The sequence below is a fragment of the Rhinoderma darwinii genome, chromosome 1 (genome assembly GCF_050947455.1).
Source record: "Rhinoderma darwinii isolate aRhiDar2 chromosome 1, aRhiDar2.hap1, whole genome shotgun sequence".
Taxonomy (NCBI): Eukaryota; Metazoa; Chordata; class Amphibia; order Anura; family Rhinodermatidae; genus Rhinoderma; species Rhinoderma darwinii.
The window spans coordinates 178,642,680-178,659,814 of record NC_134687.1 but is presented as its reverse complement, the minus strand read 5'-3'; the positions used below and the strand labels follow the sequence as shown (position 1 = coordinate 178,659,814).

Sequence of the window (17,135 nt, the reverse complement as noted above, 5' to 3'; positions counted from 1 at the left end):
CGGTCGCAACTGCTACAATGATTCCTCTGCATTGCTGGGTCCCTGCTGGGGTACAAAAGACACCCAGTAATGTATTTTAAAGCATTGGTGGCAGCAGGGGGCGTAACTAGGAAAGACTGGGCCCCATAGCGAACTTTTGACTGGGGCCCCCCCTCCCCTGGGTGTCACACAACCCCCACCCTTGTAGATAGTGCCTTTTTTACAGCCCCCCTGTAGATAGCGCCATACACAGCCCCCCAGTAGATAGCACCATACAGCCCCCCCTGTAGATAACGCCATAAGCCCCCTTTGTAGATATCTACAAAGGGGGCTGTATGGCGCTATCTACAGAGAGGGCTGTATGGCGTTATCTACAGGGGGGGCTATATGGCGTTATCTACAGGGGGCTGTATGGCGCTATCTACAGAGGGGATGTATGGCGCTATCTACAGAGGGGATGTATGGCGCTATCTACAGAGGGGATATATGGCGCTATCTACAGAGGGGATGTATGGCGTTATCTACAGAGGGGCTGTATGGCGTTATCTACAGGTGGGGCTGTATGGCGTTCCCTACAGGGGAGGGCTGTATGGCGTTATCTACAGGGGGACTGTATGGCGTTATCTACAGGGGGTCTGTATGGCGTTCCCTACAGGGGGGGTCTATAGGGAACGCCATACAGCCCCCCCTGTAGGGAACGCCATACAGCCCCCCCCCCTGTAGGGAACGCCATACAGCCCCCCCTGTAGGGAACGCCATACAGCCCCCCTGTAGGGAACGCCATACAGCCCCCCCTGTAGGGAACGCCATACAGCCCCCCCTGTAGGGAACGCCATACAGCCCCCCCCTTTAGGGAACGCCATACAGCGTCCCCAACCCCCCCAAAAAAATGCGACCTACAGTGTGAAAAGACAAAAGACATGTATCCCCTATCCACAGGATAGGGGATACATGTGTGATCGCTGACAGCGATAGGGAGAATGGGGGACCGAAAGTCCCCCCAAGTTCTCCATGACTAACCTCTGACTTCCGGCATCTGCGCAGCTCAATAAAAATGAAAGGAGCGCCGGTCACGCATGCGCAGAAGCGCGAGTGGCGCTCCATTCATTTCTACGGAGCTGCCGACACAGACCCCGGAAGTCCGAGGTTTGTGATGGAGAACTTCAGGGGACTTTCAGTCCCCCGTTCTCCCTATCAATGCCAGCGATCACACATGTATCCCATATCCTGTGGATAGGGGATACATGTCTTTTGTTTAATGGCAGAGCGGGGAGATACCTCCCTGCTCTGCCGTAGTCGTGTTCAGTGGCGTCCCGCTGTAGCAGCCATAGCGGCTGCTAGCGGAGCCTCCGGCCATGGTGGGGGCCCGTGCCGGCGGGCGACACGGGCCCCCTCATGCCGCGGGCCCCGTAGCAGTCGCTACGGCGGTAGTTACGCCACTGGGTGGCAGCTCGGCGGTGAAATAGTCATTGCACGGAGGGGGAAGACTCTTGCCCGCCCACTGTGCTGTCCACTCAATCAGCTCGCTTCTAGCTGTTTCCCTCTTCCTCGTGGCCTGTGCAGAGGGAAAGGCAGTGGCGTAGCTATAGGGGTCGCAGCGGTCGCACTTGCGACCGGGCCCCTAAGCCTGGGGGGCCCACGGGCCCCCGTTGCCATACTGTATGCTTCCCAAAAAAATCTTCTGTGCCGTAAAGCCGGCACTTCCTGGTTACGGTCACATGGTACACGTGACACGTCTTCCGGACAGTGGAGTGGAAGAGTCGGTGCCGAGGACTCCAGGTGAGCTGCAGTCTGTGTTGTAATGTATTGTGATGTAATGTGTTGTGTTGTGATGCCTTGTAATGTATTGTGTTGTATTGTGCTGTTTGCGGTGGAGAGGGGGGTGGCCGTTAAATCACAGCCCCCCCTCCTCTCTCCACCGCAAACTTCACAATACAATATATATATATATATATATATATATATATATACAATACAGTATAGTACACATGACTATGAGAGCGGGGCTGCGGCTGTGTAATACAGCCATTGCCCCGCTCCTGAGTCCTGACATGTGCGCGCCGTCAGCATGATGTGATGCGGCCGGCGCTGGCACCCCCATGTTCTGTCTTCAGTGCCTGAACTGCCGCTCATTAGTGGAGCGCCGGCAGCATCTCCTCATGCTGACCGCGCGCGAACTTACTGTCAGGAGCGGGGCAATGACTGTATTACACAGCCGCAGCCCCGCTCTATAACGGCGGAGATCAGAGGAACCTCTCATCTCCGCCGCTATTCTCCTGAATGCTGCAATCAAAGCCGACTGCAGCATTCAGGGGAAAATGAGAACGGGGGGATGCCCCTGGATCGTGTCACAGGGAATTCCTCTGACGCGATCGAGGGCCATACCATATATGGGCAGACAGCCCTGGCGTCTATTGAAGGACCCCAGGGCTGTCTTACCATATTTCCTGTTAGGGCATACTGAGGTATGTCCTAACAACTGCCTGTGTGCTATCTGTCCATAGGCTAATGTACTGACTGTATCTGATATATGCCAGTACATTAAAGTTTAAAAATAAAGTAAAAACAAAGTAATGTTAAATAAAAAAAACACACATTCACCTTTTTTACAATAAACATTAAAATAGGTCTCAATACATAAAATATACACATATTGGGTATTGGCGCGGCCGTATTAACCTGCACAACGATTTTTTTTTGCATTATTTGTGATGTGTACTCTGTAAAAAAATAAAATAAACTGCTTTCTATCACTTATTGTGAGGCACGAGGTGTGATGAATTTAACCTCCATGTGCCTCACATTAATAGTAATTAACCCCATCATGTACCTCACACATTATTAACCCATTATGACTGAGAAACATGACGGGATTAATTACTATTAACGTGAGGTACATTCAAAATTCATCATCACACCTCGTGCCTCACATTAGAAAAAGAAAGAACTTTTTTTTTTATTACAGTAAACGAAGTATCGGTATCGAAGTCCAAATTTTGGTATCGTGACATTCCTACACTGTGGGTCGCGTCCCCCTGGGGGTTCGTGTGAAGACCTCCGGGGGGTCGCGAGTCACTCACCGAGGTCCCGGTTACATTCAATCCTGGAGCAAGGAGCTGGCATCTCCTTGATCCAGCATTCACTGTGCCCTGAGCGGCTCGACGCAGGCAGGCGGGATGTAGCGACATAATCGCGCCTGTCTGCGCTGAGTCACTCATAGCACAGACCGGAGGAGGCGAAGGATCCTGCACCCGGCGTGGCAACGGGGATAGGTAAGTAATTATGCTATTTTTTTTATTATGCACATATGGGGGCATTATACTGTATGGGGGGGCTGATATTGTGTGGGGGGCATTATACTGCATGGGGGGCAGATATGGCATGGGGGCTGATAAGATGGGGGGCATTATACTGAATGGGGGCTGATTTGGGGGAATTATACTGTATGGGGGCTGATATGGGGAGCATTATACCGTATGGGGCTGTTATGGGGGGCATTATATGTTATGGGGCATTATACTGTGTGGGGGCAGCTATGGGAACATTATACTGTGTGGGGGCATTATACTATGGGGGCTGTTGGGCAAAGCGTCTGGGCATAGGCACGCACAGGGGTCTGATGATAATGATGATGGTGGTGTTGGGGAGTGGTAGGGGGGCCCAAGCTGAATTCTTGCACCCGGGCCCATGAGCCTTTAGCTACGCCCCTGGGGAAAGGAATGGCTACAGCAAGAAGATCGTGTGCATGTCTGCTCCTCCCAGGAATCCTGACTCCTGCTGCTCTCTGACCCCACACCCGATGTATGTAAGTAACACCTTCATTGTGTGTAAGTCTGTCAAATCTATCTATCTATCTATCAATCTATCTATCTATCTATCTATCTATCTATCTAGCAGACAAAAAATGGCGACAGCACCCTGCAACACTAATGCCACCTAAACCACTAAATATAAATAAATATGCACTAAAGCTAAATCTACTTACAAATAGGGAGGTTCTTAGTGCACATTTTGATCAAAAAGTGTTAGCCCACCTGCCACGACAAGGCGACCTCTGTAAGGTGGGAACCTACGCAGCACATACACCCAGAACTGGGACTAAGCCTACATATATACCTGGGGATGGTAGGATCCAGCATTGAACTGATTAAAATCACCCAGGGCAGAATGGGAGGAGTGCAAGAACAACAAGTGGAGGCAGTCACTAACCCCACATATATGGATCCCATAAACACAACAAAAAGTTGAACAGCACATTCCAACTAAATGATACAAAATGTATGCAGGTGCAAGAACACCTATGACTGCAGATATACAGCAGACAAAAAATGGCGACAGCACCCTGCAACACTAATGCCACCTAAACCACTAAATATAAATAAATATGCACTAAAGCTAAATCTACTTACAAATAGGGAGGTTCTTAGTGCACATTTTATCTATCTATCTATCTATCTATCTATCTATCTATCTATCTATCTATCTATCTATCTATCTATCTATCTATCTATCTATCTCTCATATATATCTATCTATGTATCTCTTATCCAATCGCGGTGTGTCGGCGATTTACAGAGTGAACAAGTGACCGGAATGAAGGGGAAGCAATGCTCGTACGAGCACTGCTCCCCCTTCAAAATAGCTGATTAGCCGGGGTCCCGGCGGGTGTCTGCTAGGCACTGTATCTAAGCCTACAATGTGTGTTACTAATGTTTTTTTTGTTTGCTTGTGTTTTTTTGCAGGTTCGGTCATTGGACTACGTCGGATTCGAGGACTACTTCGATGACAGCTTTTTTTATTTTGAATAAAATGGTTAATGAGGGTTGTGTGGGGGCGACAATTACGAAGGTGGTAGTAATAAAGTTTAAAAAAAATACAAATATACAGAAAAAATATTTTATTGAAATAAAAATAAAAAAAAAGAACCCTCATTAACCATTTTATTGAGAATAAAAAAACGGCGCCATCAAAGTAGTCCAACATCCGAACCTGTAAAAAAACACAAACCCAAAAAGAATTTGTAACACATAAAAATGCAAAACAATCCTTATACTTACGTTTCCTGGGTCCAGCGCTGGAGCCGCAATGTCAGCGAATGGGCCCTGTATCTAAGCCTATCATGTGTGATACTGTCTGCTGAGCCAATGTATCTAATCCTATCAATATCTATAGGGTCGTAGTGCTATAGATATGCTGTCTCATATATATATATATATATATATATATATATATTGCCCCTGATATTTTAAGACCTTAGTGACGCCCCTGGCTGCTAGTGTTGCATCATTGAGTCACTTAGGAGACCCATTGATGCAGCTGAAAGCTGCGGACCGTCGACCATGAGAAGAAATTTGGGGGGGCCCAAGAAGAACTTTTGCACCAAGGCCCATGAGCCTTTAGCTACGCCCCTGATGATAATCCTCATACATCTGTCTTGAGTGGAGCACAACAAAATGATATCAGCGCCACATCAGTCCGTCGAATTTTGAAGAGGCATCATTATCATCCTTATAAAATACGTCTAGTTCAGGAGCTATCCGAAGATGATTATGACAGAAGAGAGGAATTTTGCGATACAATGATGACACGATTTGATGATAATCATCAGCTTTTCAACTGGACCTGTTTTTCGGATGAAGCTACGTTTGAACTAAACGGTTCTGTAAATTGACAGAACATGAGGTATTGGGCTTACGAAAATCCACATTAGATGAGATACAGTCATACCCAGTATCCTCAGAAGGTTAACGTTTGGGCCAGAATATTGTAGGACCGTTTTTCATTGAAGGAAACATATATGCAGAAAATTATTGCAATTTGCTAAGAAACCAAGTGATGCCGGCTATTCAAAATATTGCTTGAGAAGCTTTCCGCAATGTTTGGTATCAGCAGGATGGAGCTCCGGCTCATTTTTCTCTGCGAGCTCAAAATCTTCTGAACGATAATTTTCCTGATCAATCGATTGGTAGAAGAGGCCCGATAGAATGGCCACCGAGATCACCAGATATGACCTCATTAGACTTTTTTTACTGGGGGTATTTAAAAAGTAAATTCTATGAGACTAGGATTGCAAACTTAGACGAGCTGTGGGAAAGAATAGGGAACATTTCGAATTCAATCACACCAGATGTTATAAATAACGTTATCGACACGTTTTACGTTCGCTTAGGACACTGTCAAGTTCTTGAAGGACATCAGTTCGAACATTTGATTTAATACAGTAATTGTTATGTTTGTACTAATACACATAATACATGTCCTTGGTCTTGCTTTGGTTGGCCGGACAACACACGCACACACACACACACACACACACAGCGCAGAGAGGGTTTGGAGTCGTTAAATACCGGGGGGAATGACGAACCCCTCGGTCCTTATCTCGGTCTGTGTACACACACACGCACGCGCGCGCACACACATACACACACAAAAGTAAGAGGCAAGGGGACACACATTAATCTAGCACCCCGATGAGATGTAAATCTGACCGTGCGACCTCCGCGTGGTACATTTTGGGTAATGCTAATACCGGCGGTAGCGGATAATGAAGATGATAACATTAACGTTAAATATCTCAGCGAAAAAAAATCCGATCTCAAAATCTTTTGCAGCATCATTTTTGTATTGAAAAGAGCTTTCAAATGAGCACCCAGTCAAACCCCCATGCCATTTAAGATTTTGCTGCCCCCGCCCACCACACCACTCCCAAGGGGGTGGGGGTGTTTTTTTTTTGTGCATTAACTGGTAGATTTTATAACCCCATTAAATCCCACCAAATTTCAACCCTCTACCTCGAGCCGTTCAAAAATTATGAGGGTCTTCTGGAACTTTTGGTGGGCACTGTATATAAAAACATTGCAACAGCACTCTGCGAATGCTAAAATTACTAGATGCACTGCATCTAAATTATTTTGCATTACTGTTACGTTTATTTACAGATGTGAGGTTATTAGTGCACATTTTGATCAAACTGTGTGAGCCAACCTACCATGACAAACAAGACGACCCTAACCTAAGTGGGTCCCTAACCTAAAAAGATACCACTCTCCTGGGCCTAAACAGAATAAACTCAGGGTAAATGGGAATCAGACTTAATCTAATTAAAAACACACTTGGGCAGAATGTGTTTTATATATATATATATATATATATATATATATATATATATATATATATATATATATATATATATATATACAGTATATATATATATATATATATATATATATATATATATATACATACACACACACACATTTCTACATTACATCCGCATACACTTAAGTAATAATAGAAAAAAAAGCAATGAACTTGTACTTGCATTTTCTTATCAAATGTTGTTATGTCCAATATTTTTCTGCTGCTGACAAAAAACTTTCTTACAATTTTCTAGGAAAAACAGAAAGGTAATCAGACTGACATTCCTGGGGAACCGGTGGAGTTTGAACAAGAAGATGTTTATGTGGACATGGTCGAGTGTGCTGGTAAATCACATCAATTTCACTTTTTCTGTCTGTGTGCTAGATTGTTCTAAAATATTTTTTTATTATTATTTAGGGGCCTGCTCATTGTAGCATTGAAATGTTGGCAGAATTTACAGTTTATTTATATCTTCCCATACTTTTCACTTAGTACATGTCAAAACACTAAAGGATGACAAAAAAGGAAAAGCTTTTAGGCTTCCTAAATAACTGTAATTTACTTTGTGTATAAAGTGTTTGAATTGTCCGTTTTTAATGTGAAAATGTCTCTTTTGATACTTATATATTGAGATTTATATTGAAAGCTAATATAGTTTATTCTTTTTATCAGCTTTAGAAGCTAAATTTCCTTTGGGATTCTGAGATTTAATATTAATATAGTATAACATATTGTATTACGTTTGATTTGTCAAAGCACTCCATTTTATTTGAACACAAAATTCTCTTTTTTCTGTAATCTCCAATTTTAACATGATCAAATACTAGTATTGTTGTAAAATATGATGTAGAATTATGTAAAATGTTCCGCATTGCTTTGTTCATATTTGTGGATATAAAATATCTAAAATAATCAGATATTTCTATTGCACTCTTATATAGTTATACATAGTATTTAAAAGACAAGGCATACGCCCACTTGTCCAAACATCTAGGGCCAGTTGTTCGCTCACTTATCCAGAGATCTAGAGTCAGGGATGCTCTCACTCACTTGTCCTGTGATCGAGGATCAGACGCATGAACACTTGTCCAAGGATTCGGGGCAGGACAAGTATTCAGTTACACACCTCAACATTGAAATTGGAACACCAAGAAGGAAAAGTTTTGCAATTGTGAAAAATCATAAGATCGATAGACATGTTAATGATATGCAAATGAGAAAAAAATGGAAACAAAATATTCTAAACATCCTGATTTATTCAGTATCGAGTATGAGCGCCAAGCAGAAATACACGCACTTACACACCTTGGCATGCTATCAATGAAGTTATTGATGGTTGTCTGAGGAATTTTATGCCACGTTGAATGCACTTAGGCATGCAAATAATCAAGATTGGCTGCTGGCAGCTCCCTTTGCAATTACCAACCAATGACATCCCAGATGTGCTCGATGGGAGACAAGTACGGAGACTCTGCGGGCCATGGTAGTATATTTAGGCCATGCAGGCTGCTCACAATAGCACGAGCAACATGTAGCCTGGCATTGTCCTTTGAAAAATGTCTCCTGAGACACTTTGGAGAAATGGCCGTACCACTTGTTCCAAGACCAAATCACTGAAACGCTGAGCTCTCTGTTTTCCCTTTAATGAAGACTAGAGGGGTATGGCTCCCATACATTATGCCACCCCACACCATAGTCCCGGGAATAGGACCGGTGTGACGTTCCCTTGTGAAGGCCTCTTTATGGCGTTGCCCACATGATCTCCAGACCAGTCTCCGGCTATAATTGCGTCCGAGACAAAAGCGGGACTCATCGCTGAAGAGTATAGACCTCCATTTCAGCCTATGAGAGTGGTGGTGTGTGGTCAATGGAACACTTGTAGCTGGACGTCTGGCTCGTTGCCCAATGTCGTGCAAACGGCTTCTGATGGTTTGTGTCTACACTGGTCAACTAGTTGACTGTGCTATTGGTCCGTCAAAAAACGGAAACCTTACAGAACGGAGACAAACGGAAACCATTAGCAACGGAAGCATTATCATTGAAATCAATAGGCAGAAAGGTCTGACGGAACCAATCAACGGAAACCAAACCCTGATTTAAACCGACCCTAAGGCACAATTAAATTAAATGTACATGTGTAAATGTCTTGTTTACATTATTATAAAATGTTTATCTTTATGTTAAAATCTTAAAAACAGCCCATCAACAATCTTCAAGAGATTCAGAAGGTAATGAAGATGTAACTAAAGTGGACCTAGTTAATGAAACTGAGGAGGATTCGCATGAATACGCTGTAGAAGAAAACAAGGAATACGTTGAGGAGCTTTTTGAGTATAATGTTTCAGACAGTATGCTGGACATGAGTGATGATTATTGTCGTATAATCCCTGCTGACAGTCCCACAAAAATTGATGATACTTGTTTGCAAGGTAAAAAACAAATGTCACATAAATGAATAGCAAGTTATAAATGTGGGACCGCTATGTGTTGCATAGGTTTTAGCAACTCTTTGCAGTGGATCATAAAATCTCATTATAGATGGGAACATAATTAAAAATTGCTAAATAGAAAGAGCTGAAAAGGTAATTTACTTGATGTGATGGGTTGTAAAATATGATTGCAGTCAAAAAAATCTAGTCATGTCGCATAAATTACATTATGTTTGAAGTGTTGTTGTATTTATGTTAGTTTGACATCATTATTTGTAATAACTGGAAGACTCAATTTACTAGCATAAGTGTTATGGACCTCTATACTTTATACCATTGGCCATTCTTTATAAAAGACATGATGACACCCTTTTGAGACCTACCCTTATGCTATTTAAAGGCTATGTACACCTTTGTAAGCAATTTTTTTTATTATATCAATGTCTTTTGTATTTTTAAGCAACTTTAAAATTTCACTTTTTATGATATAGCTTCTATGTATCTTGTACACTTAAAAGCTGTATCATTCGCTTTCAGCTGAGCCGTCCATTCAGTTCGTAACTTAGATGTGAGCAATATTAGCTGAATCCTGTGTGTCAGAGACACGCAGTACCCCCCCACGCAGTACCCCCAGTTCAGCTGAACTGATGGATTCGGCTAAGAGAGAACGATACAGCTTCTATGTATACAGGATACATAAAAGTAAAAAGTAAAAAAAATAATAAAAGTCCATTCAAAAAGTGCTTAAAATCCCAAAAACATTGATTAAATAAAAACAATTGCTTACAAAGGTGTATATAGCCTTTAAGGCATAAAAGACAAAACTTAACACACTACCATACATTGGAGTTTTGTGGCTGATGTACGTGGGCTTGATTGCACCCCACCCTCCAAATTAAAAAAATTAGTTAAGTAATATTTGTATTACAAATCCTGCTGTACAGTCCTCATGTACTATAGTATAGAGAATAACACTATACGTTGCTCAAAATAATGCCATAATACAGTGCTTTAAAAATACTGTCATGTAGTACTAGACTACATATTACTGCCATGCAATCCTCATATAATACAGTTGCATATTGCTCAACTAGTATTGCCATACAGAGCAAAAATAATGCCGCCATATAGTACTCAAAAATGCCACCATACAGTGCTAAAGTAATAGTGCCATACAATTTCACAAAAAACTGTGATATAGTTTCAAGAGTGCTGTGCAGTGTACCGCAGATGTATATTGCCACAGCATGTCCAGTCAGTGCCATGCAGTATCCAGTTAGCGGAATATATTCTCCATTCTCCATTCTAAATATTGTCATAATGTGTCCAGGCAGTGCCCAAATAAATATAAAAATTATATGACACCTACTTAGCACTGTTTGTTTTATCTGGATGCTGTATGTACTATTTATCTGGGCTCCGAATGGCAACATTTGAGGAAATTGTGTATTATTATTTTTTTTAACCTACATATGGGGTAATTAAACTAAACTATAAGCAAAATTCTTCTACCAAGATATGTAACAGAGTCTCTAACTGTTTACAGGAAGGCAATGATCCCCACTTAAAATGATTTAAGAGAGTCTTATCTAAAATATTTATTATATTAAATAATATAGTTTGGATATATCCAACTTTTTTGTCTCATCTAAGCTGAGCACGCTAATGTTACAGCAGTATTGGCAACAATTAGTTTAAAATATAAAAATTTACACCAGATCATTTACTATTAGCATTGGGTTATTTTCTGCCATTTTTCGGGCTGTAAATGGCCCAAAAACGGCCGAGAAATCGGAAAAGCAGATTGCCTCCAAACATCTGCCCATTGATTTTAATGGGAAAACGGCGTTCTGTTCCGACGGTCCATTTTTTTACGCGGTGGTTTTGAAGCTGTTTTTCATTGACACTCTAGAAAAACAGCTCCAAAAATGGCAGTAAAAAACGCAGCGAAAATCGCAAGTAGCTTAAAAAACGTCTGAAATTTAGGAGCTGTTTTCCCTTGAAAACAGCTGTGTATTTTCAGCCGTTTTTTATTTTGTGTATGCACATACCCTAAGCCTTATCCCAAAGTTAGAAGGCCCTTTTATCAATGAATACAATCTATGCATCTTTAGTTAACATTGTTTAATCTGATGTTATTTTAAAACGAGGAAGATTTATTGGTTCCCACCGTTAACTTATTTGATTTGACTTTCCTGACAAAAGCTTAAAACTTAATTAACTCGGTTGGAAATCCAATTTGTTTGAATGTTGTCTCTAGAAAGATAATATGGGATCAATATGGTTCATCACAGCCCTGGCCTTACAACTCATTTCAGGCAATTCTTGACATTCGGATGGCAATCATTCTTTCTAATTTCACACCCACTCAAGTATTTTCGATAATTTTCCTACAGGTCAAGCATATAGATCATTTATATGGCCATAGCAATGTCAGTAACACCTCTGTAATATTGGCATTAAGAGCTTTGTTACAAAGCCCAATTACGGGTTTGATGATTAGGCCAGGCAAAAACAAGTAATAAAAAAAATCCTTTATGTTCTATTTAAATAAAATAAGTAGCTTCTCTAATAATGCTACTCTTTAGATTGCTTTTATTTTCATCTTTTTTCCAAAAAATATGTCTGTGTAATGTTTTATGAGAAGCTAAGAATGGATAGGAGAGGACCATTATTTACCATTTAATGGATATGTACAATTTTTCAACTAGTTTTTATAAGTCGAATGTATCTAAAATAAAAAATTAAATGAAGCAACTTTGCAAATTTTCTTGATTTAAAATACCCTGCCGTTTTAAGTAAATTGTTCTTATGCAGAACTATGTGTCCTCATGGTTGCAGACTACAATCAATTCCTATGTATAGTCTGAACATTGCTTCTCTCAATAGTCCCTAATGCTAAAGTAATTCTTCTTCTCTCTGCTACCTTTTATATGACTGTAGGTTACAAAAGATGGGTCGGAGGAAGTACTGTAGAGTAAGATATGATTGCAGTATCTGACTACACACAGGGTTTGTTTGTTCATAACCATAGAGAAAAGATATGTTTGAATAGGAGAAGTAGATCCAAAATGGCAGAATATTTTGAATTAAAACTGTTTACAAAGTTGCTTCATTCCTTATTTTAGTTACATTGGAGATATATAGCATTTGTAGCAAAGAAGCACACAATCATTAATGATGTTTTTTTCCTTAACCTTTGATACATAATTTGGTGTTATTAAAGAAGTATAGAATAGGTGGAAGTGCTATATTAAAGTTCAGTTTGAATTAGTAGCTCTTTATTACTCTTGGCCATAATCTGATTTTGAGCATGGACATTTTTTCACTGTAATGTACAATACACCAATCAGTCATTAAAAACATATAAATAAAACTACTGACAAGTGAATAACATTGATAATTTCATTACCTGTCAAGGTGGTATATTTGGCAGCATGTCAACAGTCAGTTCATAAAGTTGATGTGTTGGAGGTAGGAAAAATAGAAAAGCGGTAAGGATCTGAGCAACTTTGACACCTGTGAGAAAAACAATTAAAAATCCATTGACGCCGCGCCCCACAATTTACAGGCCTTAAATAGGCGTTGCACTTTGAACAAACTTTGCATAAATCAATAGAAAAAGCTAATATAAGAAACTTCATAATATATCTTGTTAGAGAAAATGCTTCTTTCTCTACTTAGCAGTCTCCTTTCCCTCCAACCATCCCTCTTAACTGTTCACTTACTCTGAATTTACTGCTTTCTCCGTCTTGTCTTAGACAAGACAGACTCTAAGCTCACTGAAGGCTCAGGCTTGCAGCTGCCCTTAGAAGTCTATGGAGGGGGAAGGGGGAGGGGGACAGCGTGTGAGAGAGGCAGAAAGATACAGATGCTGCAGCTGCTTATAGTTAGAGTTATATCTCACCCCAGTGTGGAATTCACAACTACACTGCTCATTGCTGCTGTTTAATGTTCTCCATGTTGTTGCAACTTCAATATACGTGATAGATAGAGATAGGGGAGCAGGATTCTCTATTTCTCCGTTTGCAGTGTATGGGAGACATGATAATAGTTAGGTTCCACCGGCTAGCTCAGAGAAAACTGAGAATATTGATGGAGCCTGCAGAGGGGAAAGCTGCTAAAAAAAAATGCAAAATACAAGTCATGCAAAGGCAAAAAATTGTGTTATTCCCCATGTAGATAATTTGGACAGCTTATTCTGAAAAGTCATCTAAAAGTTTAGGTACACTTTTAAAGATCTGCTTCTAACATCTTATTGCCAGATACCACAGGATACCTTCAAAGATTTTGTGGAATACATGCCTCGACAGGTAAGAATATTTTGGGCAGTGAGATCTACACAATATTAGGTGGGTTGTTTTAAAAGGGTATTCCCAACTTAGACATTTATGGCATATCCACAGGATATGCCATAAATGTCTGATAGATACAGGTCTCAACTCTAAGACCCGCACCTGTATCAAGAATGAGGTCACCCAACCTCCCGTATTGCCTGGCGCGGAAGCCTCTAAGTGCAGATTCCAGTTGGGTGCTAGTGGACAGTGAGCCGAACAGGTGTGCGGTGCTTTCCATTCTGTTGTATGTAAGTTACAAAAACAGCCGAGCAGCGCTATTTCCGTAACTTCCATACAACAGCATATGCAAAATAGGTACGAGTCCCATAGCTGGGACTAGTGTTCCCTATAAGGTGCAAGGCTGCGGGACCGTGCACCTTCCACAGTCCCGCTCACTAAAGTTTAAGGCCCACGCACTGTCATGGATGGCGGGCGGATGCAGTAGCGTCGCTGGCATCGGAGGGGGCTCCGGTGCTAGCGACAGCCACATTCACTTGTATGTGCATCCTTAGGACGCAGATACAAATGAATACTATAGGCTGCAGGCCACGTTAGGTGTGCGCATGCGTTCCGCCCGAGAGGCAGTGTAGTGCTCTGTCCGTCGTGGGAGCGGGGCAAGGTAAGTACAATCTTTTGTTTTTTGACGGGGCTGTGTGATAATATACAGGGGGGAATTGCTGTGTGGTAATATACAGAGGAGGTTGATGTGTGGTAATATACAGGGGGAGATTGCTAAAGGGAGGGGGAGTTGCGGTGTGGCAGTATATTCAATACAGGGGGGGAATTTCTGTGTAGCACTATATACAAGGGGTAGGGTGGGCTGTGTACCAGTATGACGCTATCTGCAGGGGGTCTCTGTGGCGCTATCTACAGGGAGCGGGTGTGACACTATCTACAGGGGGTGTGTGCGGCACTATCTACAGGAGTCTGTGTGGCGCTATATATAGGGACAGTGGTGTAATTCTTGGGATTCTTTCATTGATGCCTATAATTGGTGTTTATAACTGTCTATCTTACTGCTGTACTTGTAATATTATAATATTTAAAAAAGTAATTAAAACAAATTTAATATAAGTATTCTCTTATTTAGTACGCTATATTAGCGTTTACTGGGGATATTACTTTTGGTCATCAGATCGCCCACCATTGATGTAGATTTGCCCTGCTCCCTAACTGCCCCGCTCAGGAGCTGCCAAGACTTAGAGGGAACATTGGCTGGGACACACATCTATCAGACATTTATGGCATATCCTGTGGATATCCCATAAATGTCTAATTTGGGAATACCCTTTTAATGTTATGACTGATCGGTGTATATTCCAATGCGGTCTGAGATTGAGATTTCTTGACTGCAGGACAGTGCTATGTTTATATACATTTAGACAATTTACTTCCTATCCATAGATTGTAGGCTGTATGGACTAGCGTGTATGTACACAAACACAGCTACTGCCCCTCAGTTTTTTAGCTTAGGAACCAAATTTGTAAAAACACATTGTAAAAAACATTGTGCCATAAATATTTGTGGTCATATGATCACAAAGTTAAAATGTACAGAACACCTTTTTGTCCACCATTGTAATGACAATACAAAACATTCTTATTTTTATTGAATAAACAATACAGAAATATAGCAGGCAACAAGAAAACATGTGATGTTAGAGGATCGCCTTTAGCAGATTAAGGGTAAATCTTATTTTTTATTTATTTTTTAATATTTGAATTTCTAGTAAAACAATATACATTTTTTACATGACTTAAATTATGGTGCAATGTTAATCAGAAGTAGCAAGTAGACATCAGACCTCCACTGACTCGCCGTTTAAGGCCCCATGCACATGAACGTGCTTTTGCGGCCGCAATTCCCCCGAAAATCCACGGGAGAATTGCGGCCCCATTCATTTCTATGGAGCGATGCACACAACCGTAGTTTTTACGGGCGTGCATGGCCAGGGAGCCCGCACCGCAGAAAGAACGGATCTGTCTTATTACGGCCGTCTTCTGTAGTCTGGGCTCATTGAAAATAAGCATGTGCATGTCCCGCGATTTGCGGGCGGCTCGCGGCTGACAGTCCGCTGCCGGCCGACCCGAAAATCACGGCCGTGCACATGACTATGGTCGTGTGCATGAGGCCTAACAGAAAGTCAATAAGGGGGATTTATCATCTGAGTAAAAAAAAGTCACTTTTGAAAGAGTGTATGCTCTGAGAGTCTAGTTTATGAAATTGCGCATGGACATTCATACATTTGCACCCGCTATGTTTGTTTGTTTTTCATGTAAATCAGTTCTTTTTGCGCCTAGAATAAACTTTTCGAATGTGCGACTTTCCACTCCGAGCCAGTTGAATATGAACAAAGTCAGTTATTTAAAGATTTAGCTTTGTTGAGGCTCTGGCGGCACCATTGCATGGGACATAGTTAGTTCACGAGCAGTCTAGAGCTGTGCATCAAATAATCACTGATGTGAGCATGAACAATCACATCATACTGCCTGTTGGCGGGTTATTGCACACCATGATGAAGGGCAGTAAAGTCCACAGCCATGGTAAGAAAAGTGCAAAGATCCAATTTAGGGGTGCTGTGATGTCTGAGCTGCTTGCAGAAGGAGTTTGAGGTGTGGGCTGCGTTTGTTTTTTTTTGTATAGTGCCCCGCATATTTTTGAGTTTTGCGCCTTTGAACATGCCTCAAAAACACTTATTTAATACAGAAGATTGAAGTATGTATGTGAAACAGGAAAGCAAATTTGTAATTAAATAAAAGATCAGGGTAGAAATGTATTAGATAGACATGTACTCCACTTATTTACTGTAGTACAATTGCGCAATTTATTTGCAACTTTTTCCAAAGGCGCATTTTATAAATTCAACTTGATTGCATGCTCAATTTAATCCATGCCTATTTTAACCATCAAAAATGAAATTGAGAGATAAAGCGAATCATGAAGAAAAAAAAGGCACAAATCTTTGCTATAAAAAAAATAAATAAAATGCAATATTTCACCTCACCGCTCAGAACGGTGTTCATAAAAAAGAGAGTTTTTTGGCGTTTTTAATGCTTGACTGCCTCCCCTTTCATTAGAAAGTGGCCAACCCCATTGAGCATAAACTGACTTCTCCTTATATTACTCCGGTAACCACTGTAATATATATATACCTAAAAGAGCAGAAAATAAATTAGTTGTGCTATATTTCCTGACTGTCCTTTTGCTTAACAGAATTCAGATTCAACAAGTGGCATTTCTGTTGATTGT

At 41.3% G+C, this 17,135-nt stretch overlaps 1 protein-coding gene across 1 annotated transcript in view; it reads left to right on the top strand.

The window, feature by feature from the left end:
- BANK1 (B cell scaffold protein with ankyrin repeats 1) overlaps positions 1-17,135 on the top strand; it is a 363,422-nt gene that overhangs the window by 234,791 nt on the left and 111,496 nt on the right. The window contains exons 7-8 of the mRNA XM_075849764.1: positions 7,373-7,463; positions 9,318-9,548. Of these exons, the coding sequence (XP_075705879.1) occupies positions 7,373-7,463; positions 9,318-9,548 (322 nt within the window). The remainder of the gene's footprint in view (positions 1-7,372; positions 7,464-9,317; positions 9,549-17,135) is intronic.